General features: G+C 38.2%; 1 protein-coding gene across 3 annotated transcripts in view; it reads left to right on the plus strand.

Annotated features, from left to right (window-relative positions):
• LOC135112344 (cell adhesion molecule Dscam2-like) overlaps window positions 1-15,000 on the plus strand; it is a 145,323-nt gene that overhangs the window by 58,519 nt on the left and 71,804 nt on the right. For all 3 annotated transcript variants that reach the window (XR_010274280.1, XR_010274278.1, XM_064026702.1), the window contains exon 5: window positions 2,115-2,232. Coding sequence is in view for 1 of the 3 variants with exons in the window: in XM_064026702.1 (XP_063882772.1) it covers window positions 2,115-2,232 (118 nt within the window). In the remaining 2 variants the exon portion in view is untranslated. The remainder of the gene's footprint in view (window positions 1-2,114; window positions 2,233-15,000) is intronic.

A 15,000-nucleotide genomic window follows, 5' to 3' on the forward strand; every position in this document is an offset into this window, starting at 1 on the left:
GGGTGTTCGCGTATTTGTTCTGATGCCCTTGTGAATGTCTGCTGTGGAGAGGAAGTCCGGGATGGGTGGCTGTGTGGGGAGAAGTTTGTTTGGATGTGTTTGTGGGGTTGTTGGTGTGTTGGTGTGTTGGTGGGCGGGTTGATAGGTGTGTTTTTGAATGGTTTATGCTTGTGTGTGTGTGTGTGTATGTGTGTGTGTGTGTGTGTGTGTGTGGTTTATGTAGTCTTGTGCCGTGTTTAATTTTTTTCTTCGTTTTTTTGTGTTGCGTTGTTTTTTTTTTTTGTGTGTGTTCTTGTGTTATGTTGTTGTTGTTGTTGTTGTTGTTTTGTGATCTTGTGCTTTGTTGGTAGAAACATTTTTCTTTATTGACTCTAATGGAAGAATTATTAAAGTCTTCGTTTTAGTGCATAAGTCTAAGTGTTTAGGTTTGTTTGCACGTGTTCATGATTACGTGTGGGTGTGCGTGAATTTTCTCTGTGGGCTTGTGCTGGTAATAAGGGTATTTCATTGCTCATATTACACGAAAACTTTAATCCTTTAGTGTGGGTGTGTTCATGACGGTTTGTTTGTGAAGTAATGTTGGACTGTGATGTTTTTTTTCTTATTCCAGTGTGTTTCTGTTTGAATTATTTGAAACATTTGAAACATTTGAAAACATTTGAAACTCTTATTTATGGTCTGTCACATGTTAGACTTTAGTACAGACTAGCAACGATAATTAGACTAGCCTTTCTTTAACTTTACACTTTTTAGGCGAAGGGAAAATATTTAAACCCAAACCATAAAATACTAAACGCAAACATTTAGCAGAACACACAAAAGAACATGAAGAATTAAAAAAAAAAAAAATAGGTTACTGCGCTGTACAAAACTAAGACTACTTGCTATAGGAGGCTGAACAGAGACCAACTAAGACGTAGAGATGAGGGCAATAGTCACTAATATTATTGGGTCGCAGTTAACATATTATTTTGTCGCAACTTCGATAAGAGGATTAGGTTGTGGTCTCCCATCTTCACTACGCCAAGTTTCTGAAGTGTTGTGGTAGCTGTGATGTGTTTCCTGTGTGTTTGTGTTGATAAAGGTTCGTGTAGTGTTTGTGACTAATGCACTCCTTCCCTCTCTCATTCATGTTTACGTGTATATGTGTGTGTGTGTGTCCTTTGTTTCCATTTCCACTATCGGTAATGTTGGCAAAATGTCTCCGTCTCTGCTGATAATCATCCACGTACTCGTAATTATGAACGTCTGTTTGTAAGTATCTTTTATGTTTCAGTTCCCGTTGTCAGTAATATTGGTAAATTTGGTTCTCCCTTCCCTGATACTCTGCGTGTACTTCTCTTTGTGAATGTCCCTGTGTTTACATCGTTTTCCTTCCCGTTTTCGTTGTCAGGAATGTTGGTAATATGTTTCTCTGCCTTCGGTTACATTTACGTCTACTTATGTATATGAATGGGTGTATGACCTTTTATCCCTTCCATTTTCGTTGGCTGTAATGTTCGTAATGTGTTTCTCTCTCCTGTCACTCTTCCGTGTATGAGTGTGTGTGTGTAGGTGTGTGTGTGTGTGTAGGTGCCTTTTCTACTTCCATTTCCAGCGTTGGTAGTGTTGGTAATGTGTTTCTCCCTCTCTTGTTACCCTTCCGTCTACTTCTGTTTATGAATGTCTGTCTGTATGCATTGTTTTCCTCTCCACTCGCTGACATTAATGTTGCCTGGTATTCTCTCGGGTCCCCGCGGCAGTATCTCCTCCGCTGTCGTCATTCTTATGCCTCGATGTAGTGATTTCAGCGGCGGCAGGATGGAATGTGCTGGGGTGAGCGAGGCGTCTCTTCATTCGTCACTCTGTTGATAATAAACTGATAGGGAGAGTGAGATTGTGTGTGTATGTGTGTGTTCGTTTTTTCCTTCCTTTTCTTTGCCTTTCCTTCCCCCTTTTTATTCCCTTTCCTTCACCTTTTCTTTGCCTTTCCTTCGTCTTTACTTTGTACCCTTTTTCATTTTCCTTCGTTCTTCTCTACTTTCTGTACACACACACACACACACACACACACACAACTTTGAAGATTTAGACCAACCTGCCCTCCTGACCTGACCTCTCCCTGACCCCCACAGAACCAGGGGAGATGACGCGCCCTGTGATTCAGAACAAGCTGCACGCCGTCACCGTCCCCATGGGTGGCACAATCGTTCTGCCCTGCGTCGCCACCGGTACGCCCACGCCCTCCGTCAGGTGAGTCTCAGTGCTCCAGTCACGCACCTCAGCCATGCGTGGAGGTTACGATGTTTGATGTTTGTATGCGTGTCTGTGCGTGTTTTTATTTATTTTTTTTTGTGCATTTTGGGGATGTAGATGATAAAGGGAAATGTGCTAAAGGATTAAAAAAAGGGAAAGATGGAGTTGTTTTTTTTGTTTTCGTTCTTGTTTTTTCTTCTTCTCGTTGTTGTTTGTTTGTTTTCTTCTTCTCGTTGTTGTTTGTTTTCTTCTCGTTGTTGTTTGTTTTGGGGACAGTAATGTGTAGAGGAGTCTGAAAGTATTAGATAAATGAAATAAAAGATAATATGGAAGTTACTATATTTCGTTGTGTTTTTAGTTAATCTTAGGAGAGAAATGTGTACAGGAGTCTAAAAATACTAAAAGGTCTTAAAAAAATAAAATAAAAATGAAATCACTGTTTTCATTTTCTTTTTTTTTATGTTATTTTCGAAACGCAAAGTGTAAAGCAAATCCTGAAAGTGTGAAGGGGTCAGAAGTTATGCACTCGATGGTGTAGTCACATATCGTAGTAATGAAGGAGGTTACAGTGACATTTTACGTGCTTTCATATTATTTAGGAACTGAAAAAAAAAATGTAAAAAAATCTGAAATTGTTAGACGATAAGCATAAAAAAAAAAGATGAAATTCGATCCTTCAGTCACGCAACATCAATCATGCCAGGAAGTTACTATGTTTACCTACGATTCTTTTGTGTTTTGTGCGGGGCGAATGGGTGGACGGGACGGAAGAATGTGTATGCAAAGAGATCTAAAAGCGTAAAGGGATGAGAAACAAAATGATCGATACTCGAGTCACGCACATCAGTCATGCGTGTAGGTTACAGTGTTTGTCTATGTAATTCAAGGGAGTTTTGGGACGCAGAAATGGGAGAGGAGGTAGGGAGACTGTCATTGAGGTAGGAATACTATTATCATCCCTTACTTTCGACTTCGCGTCTTCTGGGGATCAATACTGCAAGAGTTAACAAGTATCTTTAACCTCTCACCTCTTCTACTTGTAAACTCTGGAATTCTTTGTGTTTTTTACTTTTTCTTAGTCTATGGAGTTCCTCGGATCATTAATGTAAAAAAATAACAAGTATCTTCACTCTTTTGCCTCTTCTACTTGTAAACTCTGGAACTCTGTCTTTGTTTTACTTTTTTTTCTTAGCCTATAGGCCTTCCTTGGATCATTAATGTAGAGAAATAACAAGTATCTTCACTCTTTCGCCTCTTCTACTAGTAAACTCTGAAACTATTTGCCTTTGTTTCATTTTTTTCTTAGTCTATAGGCCTTTCTTGGAACATTAATATAAAAAAATCATCAGTATTTTTACTCTTTCCCCGTCTTCTACTACTAGTAAACTCAGGAACTCTTTGCCTTGATTTCTTTCCTCGACTGCCGGGCTTTCTCCGATCACTAATGTAAGAGTTCCGTATATTCACGTGTTCACTCTTTCGATCCCTTTCTTAGTAAACTCTGGCGCTTTCTGTTTTTTCCTTCTTAAAGTGCAGGTCCTTCTCTGATAACTATTCCAGGAGTTTTGTATCTTATTTTCTCATTCCTTTTGTTTATATACTCTGAAACTTTCTATCTCCCTGTTTTTCTCCTTTCTAAGACTTGAACTGTTGAAAAGAGGAGTGTCAAAATACCCCAAGAATTATATTGATCAAGGTTTTCAAATAAATGAATATTCTTGTAAGAGCGGTATAATGAGGAGGTTCTTTATTTATATATTTTTTTATTTATTTATTTTTATATATATACTTTAGCTCGACTTCTTTCAGCACGCGAAGATAAAAGAATATCAGGTTGAGTTTTGTTTTGTCACTTTTATATGTTTTTTGCCATTTTTTTTTATCCTTGACTGGACAGAATTCTTATCTTAACACGTAGAAATAAAAGAATACGAGTCGGAGTTTCTCTTTGTCACATTCTTATTTTTAACACGTGGAAGTAAAAAAAAAAAGAAAAAAAATTATATATATCAGCCTCAGTTTCTCTCTGTCACTTCCACATTTCTTTTTATTTTTGTACCCTTGACAAGATGCTTTAAGTCGTAAAAAAAAAAAAAAAAAATCCCTTTCTCACTTTCATGTCTTCAAATTAGCACCCTTGGCTAGACTCCTTAACACATGAAAGTAAAACAAAAACAATCTAAGTTTCTCTGTTGTCACGTCTCTCTCTCTCTCTCTCTCTCTCTCTCTCTCTCTCTCTCTCTCTCTCTCTCTCTCTCTCTCTCTCTCTCTCTCTCTCTCTCTCTCTCTCTCTCTCTCTCTCTCTCTCTCTGTGACATATCCGCGCGGAGAAGTCTGGGAATGCCGCAGGAGAAAAAAAAAAACTAGGCAACAAGGCAAAGAGTGACGTGCTTCTACAGCATAAAGCGAAGAAGTCATGGCCAGATGGAAGCACACATGAAAGCCCTTCGTGTCTGTATTGCGGGTCATTTCGTAGCCAAGGGGAAAAAAAAAAAGGAGAAAAAAAAAGCGAGAAAAAAAATAGAAAGCAACTTGATTTATGGTCTTTCCGTGGCTTAAAAATAGAGACCATGCAAGACTCATCTGTTTCTTTATTGTTAACACAGGGTTTGAGAGCAGGGCCAGGTAGTGAGGGTGGTGTAGTGTACCTGGCTGTTTGGGGGCGTGCATGCCATACGTGACAGGTGGTGGTGAGGGTGGGGACAGTACGTTATAGTGGTGGTGGTGGTGGTGGTGGTTGCTAAGGGCCGTGTAGGTAAAACATTTGTTGTCGTTGTAGTTATCTTTGTTAGTCATTAGTTTTTTTTTTTTATTTTTATTTTCATTATTATCATTATTAGCTCCTATTTTTTTCTTCTTCCTTCTCCTCTGGTTCTTTCTTCTCTTCATTATTGTCGTCATTGTTATTTTCATTATTTTTATTTTCATCGTCATCATTATCACCTCCTTTTCTTCTTCTTCCTCCTCTGATTCTTTCTTCTCCTCATTATCATCATTGTTATTTTCATTATCTTCATATTTATCATCATATCATCATTACTTCCTTTTTTCCTGCTCCTCCTCCTGCTCATCCTCATCTTCATCATCATCATCATCATCATCATCCTTATCCTCCAGTTCTTTTTCTTCCTACTCCTCACCATCATATCATCACCATATCATCATCAGCAGCAGCATAATTTTTTATCATCACCACCACCACCACCACCACCACCAACCTCATCAGTCAGAAGCAAGAGGGTGATGATACTAATTCTGGCAACTAGTATACAAATCTTTACAAACACCAAACTATTGAAAGATGACTTTACTTTTTTGCCCTTTTCTTTCCTTTCCCTTCTTTTGTGGCTGGATTTACGTATGTAGTGGTGATAGTGATGAAAGCCATACACCACAACACACACACACACACACGCACACACACACAATGCACACAGACGCACGCTAATCCTTCTACCAACAAGCCAACAAGCATTCCATATGCCTCGGTGCCTCGTTGCCTCGTTGTGGGAAGCGAAAAAGAGAGAGAGACACGGGGGAGGCGTTGTGTGAGGCACCATGAAGCCATCCCTCCATCCCTCGCCGACCATTGTGGCTGTGTAAATACCCTCGCCTCCTCCCTGTCGGATCCACACACGCCACGATGCACATCAACATTTTTGCGGCTTTTTTTCACCGTGAGTCTTCCGCTTCGCCCTTACAGTCGTGGTGCAAGGTAAGCTGCCTACACCGCTGCAAATTGGGTCTGTACGAGTTGATCCGGAGCAGGAGCAGGAGGAGGAAGGAAGAGGGAGGAAGAGGAAAGGCTGGTGGCGCGTCCCCCAACCCTCGAGGATGTTTTCTGATCCCCACCGTCAATGAATTATTAATGTACGAGTGAGTGGAAGAGACCGTGGCGAGGCGAGGCGAGGCGTGGTGGTGGTGGTGGTGGTGGTGGTGCCTAAGTGGGTTCATGCTACCGCTACAGCCACAAATTTCAGCCAGTCAAGTCTTCCATCCACTGTCGACCTTCCAGCCACTGTCAACCTTCCAGCCACTGCCAACCTTCCAGCCACTGTCAACCTTCCAGCCACTGTCGACCATCCATCCAGTGTCAACCTTCCAGCCACTGCCAACCTTTCAGCCACTGTCAACCTTCCAGTGTCAACCTTCCAGCCACTGCCATCCTTCCAGCCAGTCAATCAGTCATTCCAAAACGGTCGTTCTTATCACAACCAGCCATCTTATTTTGCCATTTCTAGCCGCACACAATTTTTTTTTCCCATGCAGCAAGTCATTTCATCCACAGTTTGTTATTTTAGCATAAGGATTAATTTTAGCTATATCAAATCATTGCAGCTACACTCCCTCATTTCAAAACAATCTTGCAATCAAAACACATTCCAGGCATTCTATATGGACACAGACATTCCACTGCAACAACGCCTACCACAACAGACCCTCCAATAACACCCATTCATTCCAGTTACGTTCACCCATTCCACAACAGCCATTCATTTCAAACACATCCTGGTCATTGTAACTGCACCTAGTCATTCTATCAAACCAATAACCACCACAACCACTCCTACCACAACCTGCCAACAACACCCACTCATTCCAGCTTCACTCACTTCACAGCAGCAACAACACCCATTCATTAACAGGCAGTCACTAAAAACACCCAGTCATTCCACTACAACCACTCTTAACACAACCATCCAGCCATCCTACACCACCCTTTCATTCCAGCAACACGCACTTGTCCCAGCCGCAGCCAGCCACTCATTCCAGCCTTCCGAGCCAACGCACCACACACTACTAAGTCCACGGGAGGCTGAGGCAACTATGAATTCAAAGTAGATTAAGGTGGGACGCTCACGCCGCGCCGGGACGTAATGAAACACGATTATGCAGCCGCTGTATTTATTTACTTTTCACTTCTTTGGGTGTCGTGTTCAGACCAGGGGACACGTTCAGACGTATTGAGTTTCCAGCCACGTTCCTGTTACCCCCGAAAAAGTTGCCTCAGGAGTGTTACTAGAGTTTTCCTACCCTATTCCCTGGCCCTCCTCTTTTTAATTATTGGAATTTAAAGGTGTCGTGGGAACAAAAAAAAAAAAAAAAAATGTATATATATGAAAGTTGGGAAGCACCGTAGGAAACTTTGTGGTGGTGATGTAGTGTAATGTTGTAGTGTTGTTGTTGTTTGTGATGGTGGTGGTGGTGGTGTTACTGTTGGTAAGCCCTTCATACGACGCGCGCTTTACATTAATTTGAAGTGAGAAAATGTATATACCTGGTTTGTGTGCGAGTAATATCAGCGTTGTGTTATCTTGCGGGAATGTAAACACGACAGAAATACAAGTGTAATCACAGAGGTGACATAAATATAGTAAGGGAGGAGTCTTGGTCTTAGAGAGAGAGAGAGAGAGAGAGAGAGAGAGAGAGAGAGAGAGAGAGAGAGAGAGAGAGAGAGAGAGAGAGAGAGAGAGAGAGAGAGAGAGAGAGAGAGAGAGAGAGAGTCATCCCTATCATTATCACTATCGTCACCATCACCTTGACTTTTGCCTTCACTATCCTGTACCTCTTACTTTAAATTAGATTGCGTAGCTTGTAAAAAAAAAAAAAAAAAAAAAAAAAACTCGTAAATGGCAACAAATCTGCTGCAGTTTGTCCTTCCTTTCTATTAATCTGTGTTCCCTTATAGATATGAAATAGATATGAATATACACATAGATATAGACGAATGAAATACATGCCATAATTTTCGCAGGAATTAAGATGGAAACATGTCAACTCTATTAGATTAATGAAACAGGAATACCTAAGTGATATATCAGCAAAATACATGACACAACATTTTACATAACGCTCAATATGTAATGTATAACAAATAGAGACAGTAACAAGGCAGTGCTGTAGCCTCTGTCGTGTCCGTAGCGTGATACCAGCTCAGGCTCGTCCCTCAAATGAAAACTCCAAGACAACACTGGTCTAGAAAATAACTCCCTGTTTTACTTTTATTCACTTGTACTCTTCGTAGCTTCTTCAGTCAGTCAGATTAGTTTAGTCAGTCAGTCAGTCATGAATTCACTTACTCGCTCACACACTCACTCACTCACTCACTCACTCACTCACTCACTCACTCACTCACTCACTCACAAACTAGCTTGCTAAGTAAATAAATAACAAGCTAACTGCCTGTCTATGTAACTTACTAAATAATTAACTAAAAACCAACCAACCATCTATCTAACTCACTAACTCACTCACTCACTCGACATCACGTTCATTCTTGAACACCATTACACTGCATCCCTCACCTTCTGCGCGTGTGTGATGAGGGATAGCAAGGCACCGTGTTGCTTCCCTCTTTCGCCTCAAGTACAGCCTCCTCCCCCCCTCACACACACACACACACACACACACACACACACACACCCTTGCTCACCCTCGTAATAAGACCTTCTGTCCCCTGCCACGTGCCTCGTCTCACACAGCAACGCAAGAGTCAAGAGCTACTTACTTCATCATCTCTCTTCTCCCCGCCTCTCTGTTTCTGCTTCTCTCTCTCTCTCTCTTCTCTCTTCTCTCGACAAGTCAGTGTCTCTCCCGCCTCTTTCATCTTGCGTCAGAATGTTGCACCGTGTTGTCGTTGTTCCTGTTTTATGGGTGTCGCTACTTGTGTTAGGGTCTGGAAGGCTAAAGGTGGCGGAGGTGACATGTTTCTCCCGTCCCTCTAACTCAATATTCCCGTCTGCAAATCCTCACTGGAATGTTGCGAATGTTGTGTCGCTTGGTTTTCTATATTGCTGTTTTTTTTTTTCTTTTCTTTTCTTCCATGTAGTATTATTGGAGGAATTTTAAAAAGATTGTTAGGTTTTTAAGCATCGTTTCACTGGTGTTTAATGTTGCGTCAGTTTGTCTTTTTAATTTTGTGTTTTCTTTTTTTTTTTTTTTTTTTGCTGTAATTTTGCGAAAGATTATTAAGGTTGTTTTCGTTTTTGAGTAGCGTTTCTTTATGTTTCGTCAGTTTGTATTTCTTCTTTTCTTTTTTTTTTTCCTGTAATATTTCGAAAGGGTATTAAGAGGGTGTTAGGTTTTTGAGTATCTTTTCATTAATGTTGATTCAGTATGTTTGTTTCCCTTTACTTGTTTTTTTTTTCTTTTTCCTGTAGTATTAGTGAAGGAAATCAAGAGGGTGTTTGGTTTTTAAATATCGTCTTAATAGTGTTGTGTCAGTTTTTCTTCTGCTGGATTTTTTTTTCCTTCCTCTGATGTTAAAGTGAAAAGATTGCTATTTCTTTTTATCTTATTAATGTTGCATGAGTTCTTTCTCTTTTTCTGGATTTTATTTATTTTTTGTAATATTACAAATGAAACTCGAGAGGTTATTATGTGTGTAAATATCGTTTCTTTAACATTAGGTTACTTTTCTTTCGGTTTCTTTCCTGTAATATTAACTTATTAACTGCATTAAATGTTGTCCTAATTGTAATTTAATTTCTTTTTTTCTACTGAGATTAACTACGTGACAAAAGTTGTCAGAATTCTTAAGTAATTAAATTTTTCTAGCAGTATAAAAAATCAAGATGAAAGGCTCTTATGTCATCAGATGTGGTTTTATTTATAATTCTAAAGTTTCTGTACCATAATTAATATTAAGAAAAAACTCTTATTATCAACTTTCATCTTATTATAAGTTCTGTTCTCCACAAATGTTAATAATATATTCTAATTGAAGTAATGTGTTATGTCAACAGATCTCATCTTACTGGAAATTCCAAGATTTTTTTTTATCTGTTCTAGTAAAAACAATATGGAGAAAATCTGTACCGTCAGCTTTCATCTTATCGACATAATGTTTTGTCAGATTTCTTCCCATGAAAATTTTATTCTTCTTCTCCTGAGATTGACGTGAGAAAAGTTATGCTGTCAACTCTCACCTCATTATCAAGTTTTTCCTCACTAGAGTTATAGCAGTAGGAACAGTAAGACGATGCTTGCTGTCAAATTTCCTCCTACAAAAATTATACAGTAATGTTAACAGCTCGAGAAAAGTTAGAGGCTCTTAACTTTCATCTCATTATCAATTTCAAGCTTTTCTTCTTAAATATTAATAAAAGGAATGGCAGGAAGTTGTTAAGTCATTAAATCTCATCTTGCCAATCACTCTACTGTTTTACCTACAAAGATTATTAATAAAGTGAAAAAAAGTTATGTTCTCGACTTTCAACTCATAATTAATTTGAAGTTTTAGTTTTGCCTCATTAATGTTGATAGAAGGACAAAATGGAAAGAGGTTGTTTTGTTCTCGAGTATCTTCTAAAAAAAAAAACACATCCTGCTCTTTCCTCTGCAAATATTAAGTGTGAAGAAAAGTTATGCCCTCGCCTCTTATTTCACTATCAATTTTAAGTCTTTTCCCTGACTAATATTACTAACAGAAATAGAATGATATTGTTGTAGAATTTCTCTATGTAAAAATCGTGTTCTTTCCTCTACCAAGGTTAACAGTGTGAGGAAAAGTTATGCTCTCGCCTCTCATCTCATTATCAATTTCAAGTTTTTCTCGTAGATATTAATGGAAGGAGTGGCAGGAAATTGTTATTAAATTTTATCTAGCTAATAATTCCCCGGTTTTTCTCTACAAAGATTAACAGTGTGAAGAAAGCTTATGTCCTCAGTTTTCATCTCATTGTCAATTTTAACCCTTCTTCCCCACTAATATTAATTAACAGTAGGAGGAAATGGCAAGAGTTTGTGTGTTGTCGAATTTCTTCTTATAAAAATTCCATTCTTTTTTCTACAAAGATTATTAGTGTGAGGAAAGTTATATTCTTAATTTTCATTTCATTATTAATTTCAACTTTTTTTTTTTTTCCGTGCGGATGTTGACAAAAGGAATGGCGGATGTTGTTGTTATTAAACATCGTGCAAACCACTCCAAGGTCTCCTGCAGTGAAATGAACAGCGGTGGAAGACAAGGGATTATTATATCAAGTTTCGTAATCTTGTCATTTTTTAAAGATTTGCTGCACTGGTATTAGCAAAGAGGAATTTAAGAGATTATCATATCACCACATCTAATCTTGCTAATATTTTGAAATTATTTTAATCAAGGATGGAATATCACAGAGCTACGTAAAGAAAAAACATAAGAACTTGTTTGTCGATGTTTTGTTCACTGTTTCATGTCGTAATCTCCATATTTAAAAGTCGTAGGAAAGAAGAACAAAATTATGTTATACTCAAGCTTCGCCTTGCCACCAAATTCTAAACATTTCGTCGTGAGAGGAATATTGCATAACTATTCTCTTTCTTCGTCCTTTTTTCAATTTCATCTCTTCTTTGTCTCCATTCTGGAATTATCGCAGGAAACAAGAATGTTGTACTTTACTCATATTTCATTTAATTAATAATTTTCGTGATCTTTTTTTTTTGTTATCATATTATTATTGATAATCTTCCAGCCTTTTTTGAATTTGCTCCATGTGTTTCTACAATGAAATTAAAATGGGAGAGAAACCAGCAATTTACTCTCATATTCAATTTTACTAATAATAATATTTTAGGTCTTTTTTTCCGTCTTGCTAACAATTACCAGGTCTTCAGAGGAATGCCACATAGTTTTTTTTGTGTTACTCCTATAATTTGTTTCATGTGTTTCCTTATACACCCAAAATAGCGTGGATGAAAAACCAAGTGTGTTATTGTACACAAATTTGATCTAACAATTTCCAAGGAATCAGAGGAGCGCCAGTTAGCTAGTTTTCCTGCCGCTCTTGATTCATTTCAATATTTTTTTTGCTACTCTCGAACTATCATGAGGTACAAAAAAAAAAAAAAAAAAAAAACGCATTATAATCTACACAAACTTTATCTTGGTAACAATTTTCAAGTCATCAGAGGGGCGTCACTTAGCTTTCCTGCCTCTTATGATTCGTGTCATGTTTCTTTCTACACTTGAAATAGCAAGGAAATAAAAGCAAGTACGAGTACGTAATATTCTACACAAATTCCATCTTGCTAACAGTTTCCAAGTTCACCAGAGGAGCGGCACTTTCTAGTTATTCCTGCCTCTCTTCATTCGTTTCATGTTTCTTTCTACACTTGAAATAGCAAAGGAATGAAACCAACAAGTGTGTTATACTCTACGGAAGTTCATCTTGCTAACAATTCCCAAGTCATCGTGTAACTAATATTTTAGTCTCTTCACGTTGAAAATATCGCAGGAAAGACAACAAATACGGTGTTTTACTTTATTTCAAGTTACTAATAATTTTCTAGATCTCTATTTCGTCATCAAAGGAACGTCACATAACTAGTTTCTCGGTCTCTTATTTTTTTTTTCCTACGCTAAAAGTAACAGGTGAAATGAAAACAAATGTTAAACTCTCCACGAATTTAATCTTGCTGGCGATTTCAAAGTCATCAGAAGAACGTCACATAACCAGTTTTTCAGTCTCTTTTATTTTTTTTTCTACATTAAAAGCAACAGTTGAAATGAAAACAAATGTGTTATACTCTACACAAATTTAATCTTGATGACAATTTCAACGTCATCAGAGGAACTTCACATAACAAGTTTCTCGGTCTCTCTTGATTTTACTTCGTGTGTTTCTCTCCACACTGAAAATATCACAGGAAAGACAACGACAACAGCAAGGATGCTTCACTTTACTCACACGTATTTCATTTTACTATTAATATTGCTAATCTCTCTTGCGTGATGAGTGGAAAATGTCACTTTGCTAGTTTTGTGGCCTGTTATAATTTGTTTGACGTTTTTCTCTACTCTTGAGATGGCGCAGGTAAAAAACAAACAAACAAACAGCAACGTGTGTTATAATGTACACATATTCCTAACAACTTCCAAGTTCATCAGAGAAGCGTCACCTAACTAGTTTTCCTGCCTCTCTTGATTCATTTCACGTTTCTTTCTACACTCGAAATGGCATGGCAAAGAAAACGAGGTGTGTGTTATACTCTACCCAAACTCCATCTTCAAAACAATTTTCAACTTATCAGAGAAGCGTCACGTACCTAGTTTCCAGTTCTTTTGAAATTTACGTCTTTTTCTACATTCGAAATAGCAAGATAATGAAAACAAGTGTGTTATATTCTACACAAATTAAATCTTGCTAACAGAGAACCGTCACACAACGTCTCTCCTGTTTTAATTTATGGGCTTCTTTCTACACTAAAAACAACAGAAAAACAAGTGTGCTCCTCAACCTTCTTCATCTTGGTAACGATTTCCAGGTCATCGGAGCAGCGTCACGTAACTACATAGTCTCTCTGTCTGCTTCTCGTGTGCTTAGTTTCATGTGTTCCTCTCCTCTTTGAAAATATCGCAGGCAAGACAACAACACGTCTGAGTCTCTTAATCAACTCCCTTCTTTCTAACAGTCCCAAAGGGTATTTATCTTTCACGGGAATGTTGCAGCGCGTATTTTTTTTTTTTCTTTCCTTCTTTGTCTCGTAGTACTTTTTCTCTGCCTTTATTCACAGTGGCAGGGCAGGAGAAGGAAAATGCCTCGTTATTTTTACTGACGTTACTTTTAATCTGTCGTTGCTTTTTACAAATTCTCAACTTTCCCTACCCTTTTATTCGATATTTTCTTATCCTGCCTCCTATCATTTCGCTTCTATCTCCCTGCTTCATTTTCACTACTCTATTTACTTATATCTTTCTGTTTCATGAAGAAAAATACAACGTTATTTTCTGCTAAATTTCCTTTTATTTTTAACTTTTCCTGTACGTTTTATTTTCCTCTATAGTTTTCCTATCATTTCACTTCCAACTCCTTGCTTCATCTTTACTTTTACCCTCTTTCTTTACTCCTATTTTAATTACTTCTTGCTTTCTGTTCCTCCACTTTCACTACTATATATTTCTTTTTTCTTCTAGCTTTAAATTTCCTCAGTTTCATTCCTATCAATTTATCTTCCGTTGTCATTTTTTGCTTCTTTTTGTTTCATCATCTTCAGTCTATTTTTTTTTTTCAACTAAGTGTCTCATATTTTTTCAGCCCTTTTATTTTACATTGTCATTCTTTTCTCTTCGCCTCCCGTTTATTCATCTTTGGTCCTATTGCCTAATCCCGATCTATTTTATCTTCACTCCCTTTTATTTTTTCAAGCTCCGTGTTTCTCAATTATTCTTGTCTTTTCGTCTCCCATCCTATCAAATATTACTTTTTACTCTCTATTTACTCCCTTCACTGCTTCATCTTAATCCATCTTAATTCCTTTTTTATTATTTTTTCAACTCCTCTCCTTTATCTTCCACCCTGTCTTTCCTTCACTTTTCACCCCCTATTTACTCATCCTGCAATCTCATCTCCAGTCTCATTCTCCCATTCATAACGTCCCTCCCTGCCTCATCTCTCACCCTCATCTCGCACTCGCTGTCTCGCCCTCACTCCCACGTCACATCATTAATCTTGTGTCCCTGTAACTTTGCTGGCTTGTTTTCTCTCGTATAGCAAGTGCAGCAAAGTCAAGAAACAGTTCCTTAATCAGCTCTCCTCCTGCCAGCTCTGTATCTCAGCTTCTTTATCTCCTTTGGGCTGAGTGACGCGCTGGTAATCCTTGTCGTTTCGTGCTTTGCTGTCCGTGTTGACGTCCCCAGTGTTGTCGGTGCGGGAAAGCTGCATTGCCCCTTGGATCAAACTTAGCGTGATTGGTTTGGTTCACTTGTAATTTATTTAAGGGTTTCACTGCTAATTGTTTTCTCTCTTTTTCGTTGGTCTGCTGAAAACGTATTTGTGTAGCTTG

The sequence above is a fragment of the Scylla paramamosain genome, chromosome 23, assembly GCF_035594125.1.
Source record: "Scylla paramamosain isolate STU-SP2022 chromosome 23, ASM3559412v1, whole genome shotgun sequence".
NCBI classification, from domain to species: Eukaryota; Metazoa; Arthropoda; class Malacostraca; order Decapoda; family Portunidae; genus Scylla; species Scylla paramamosain.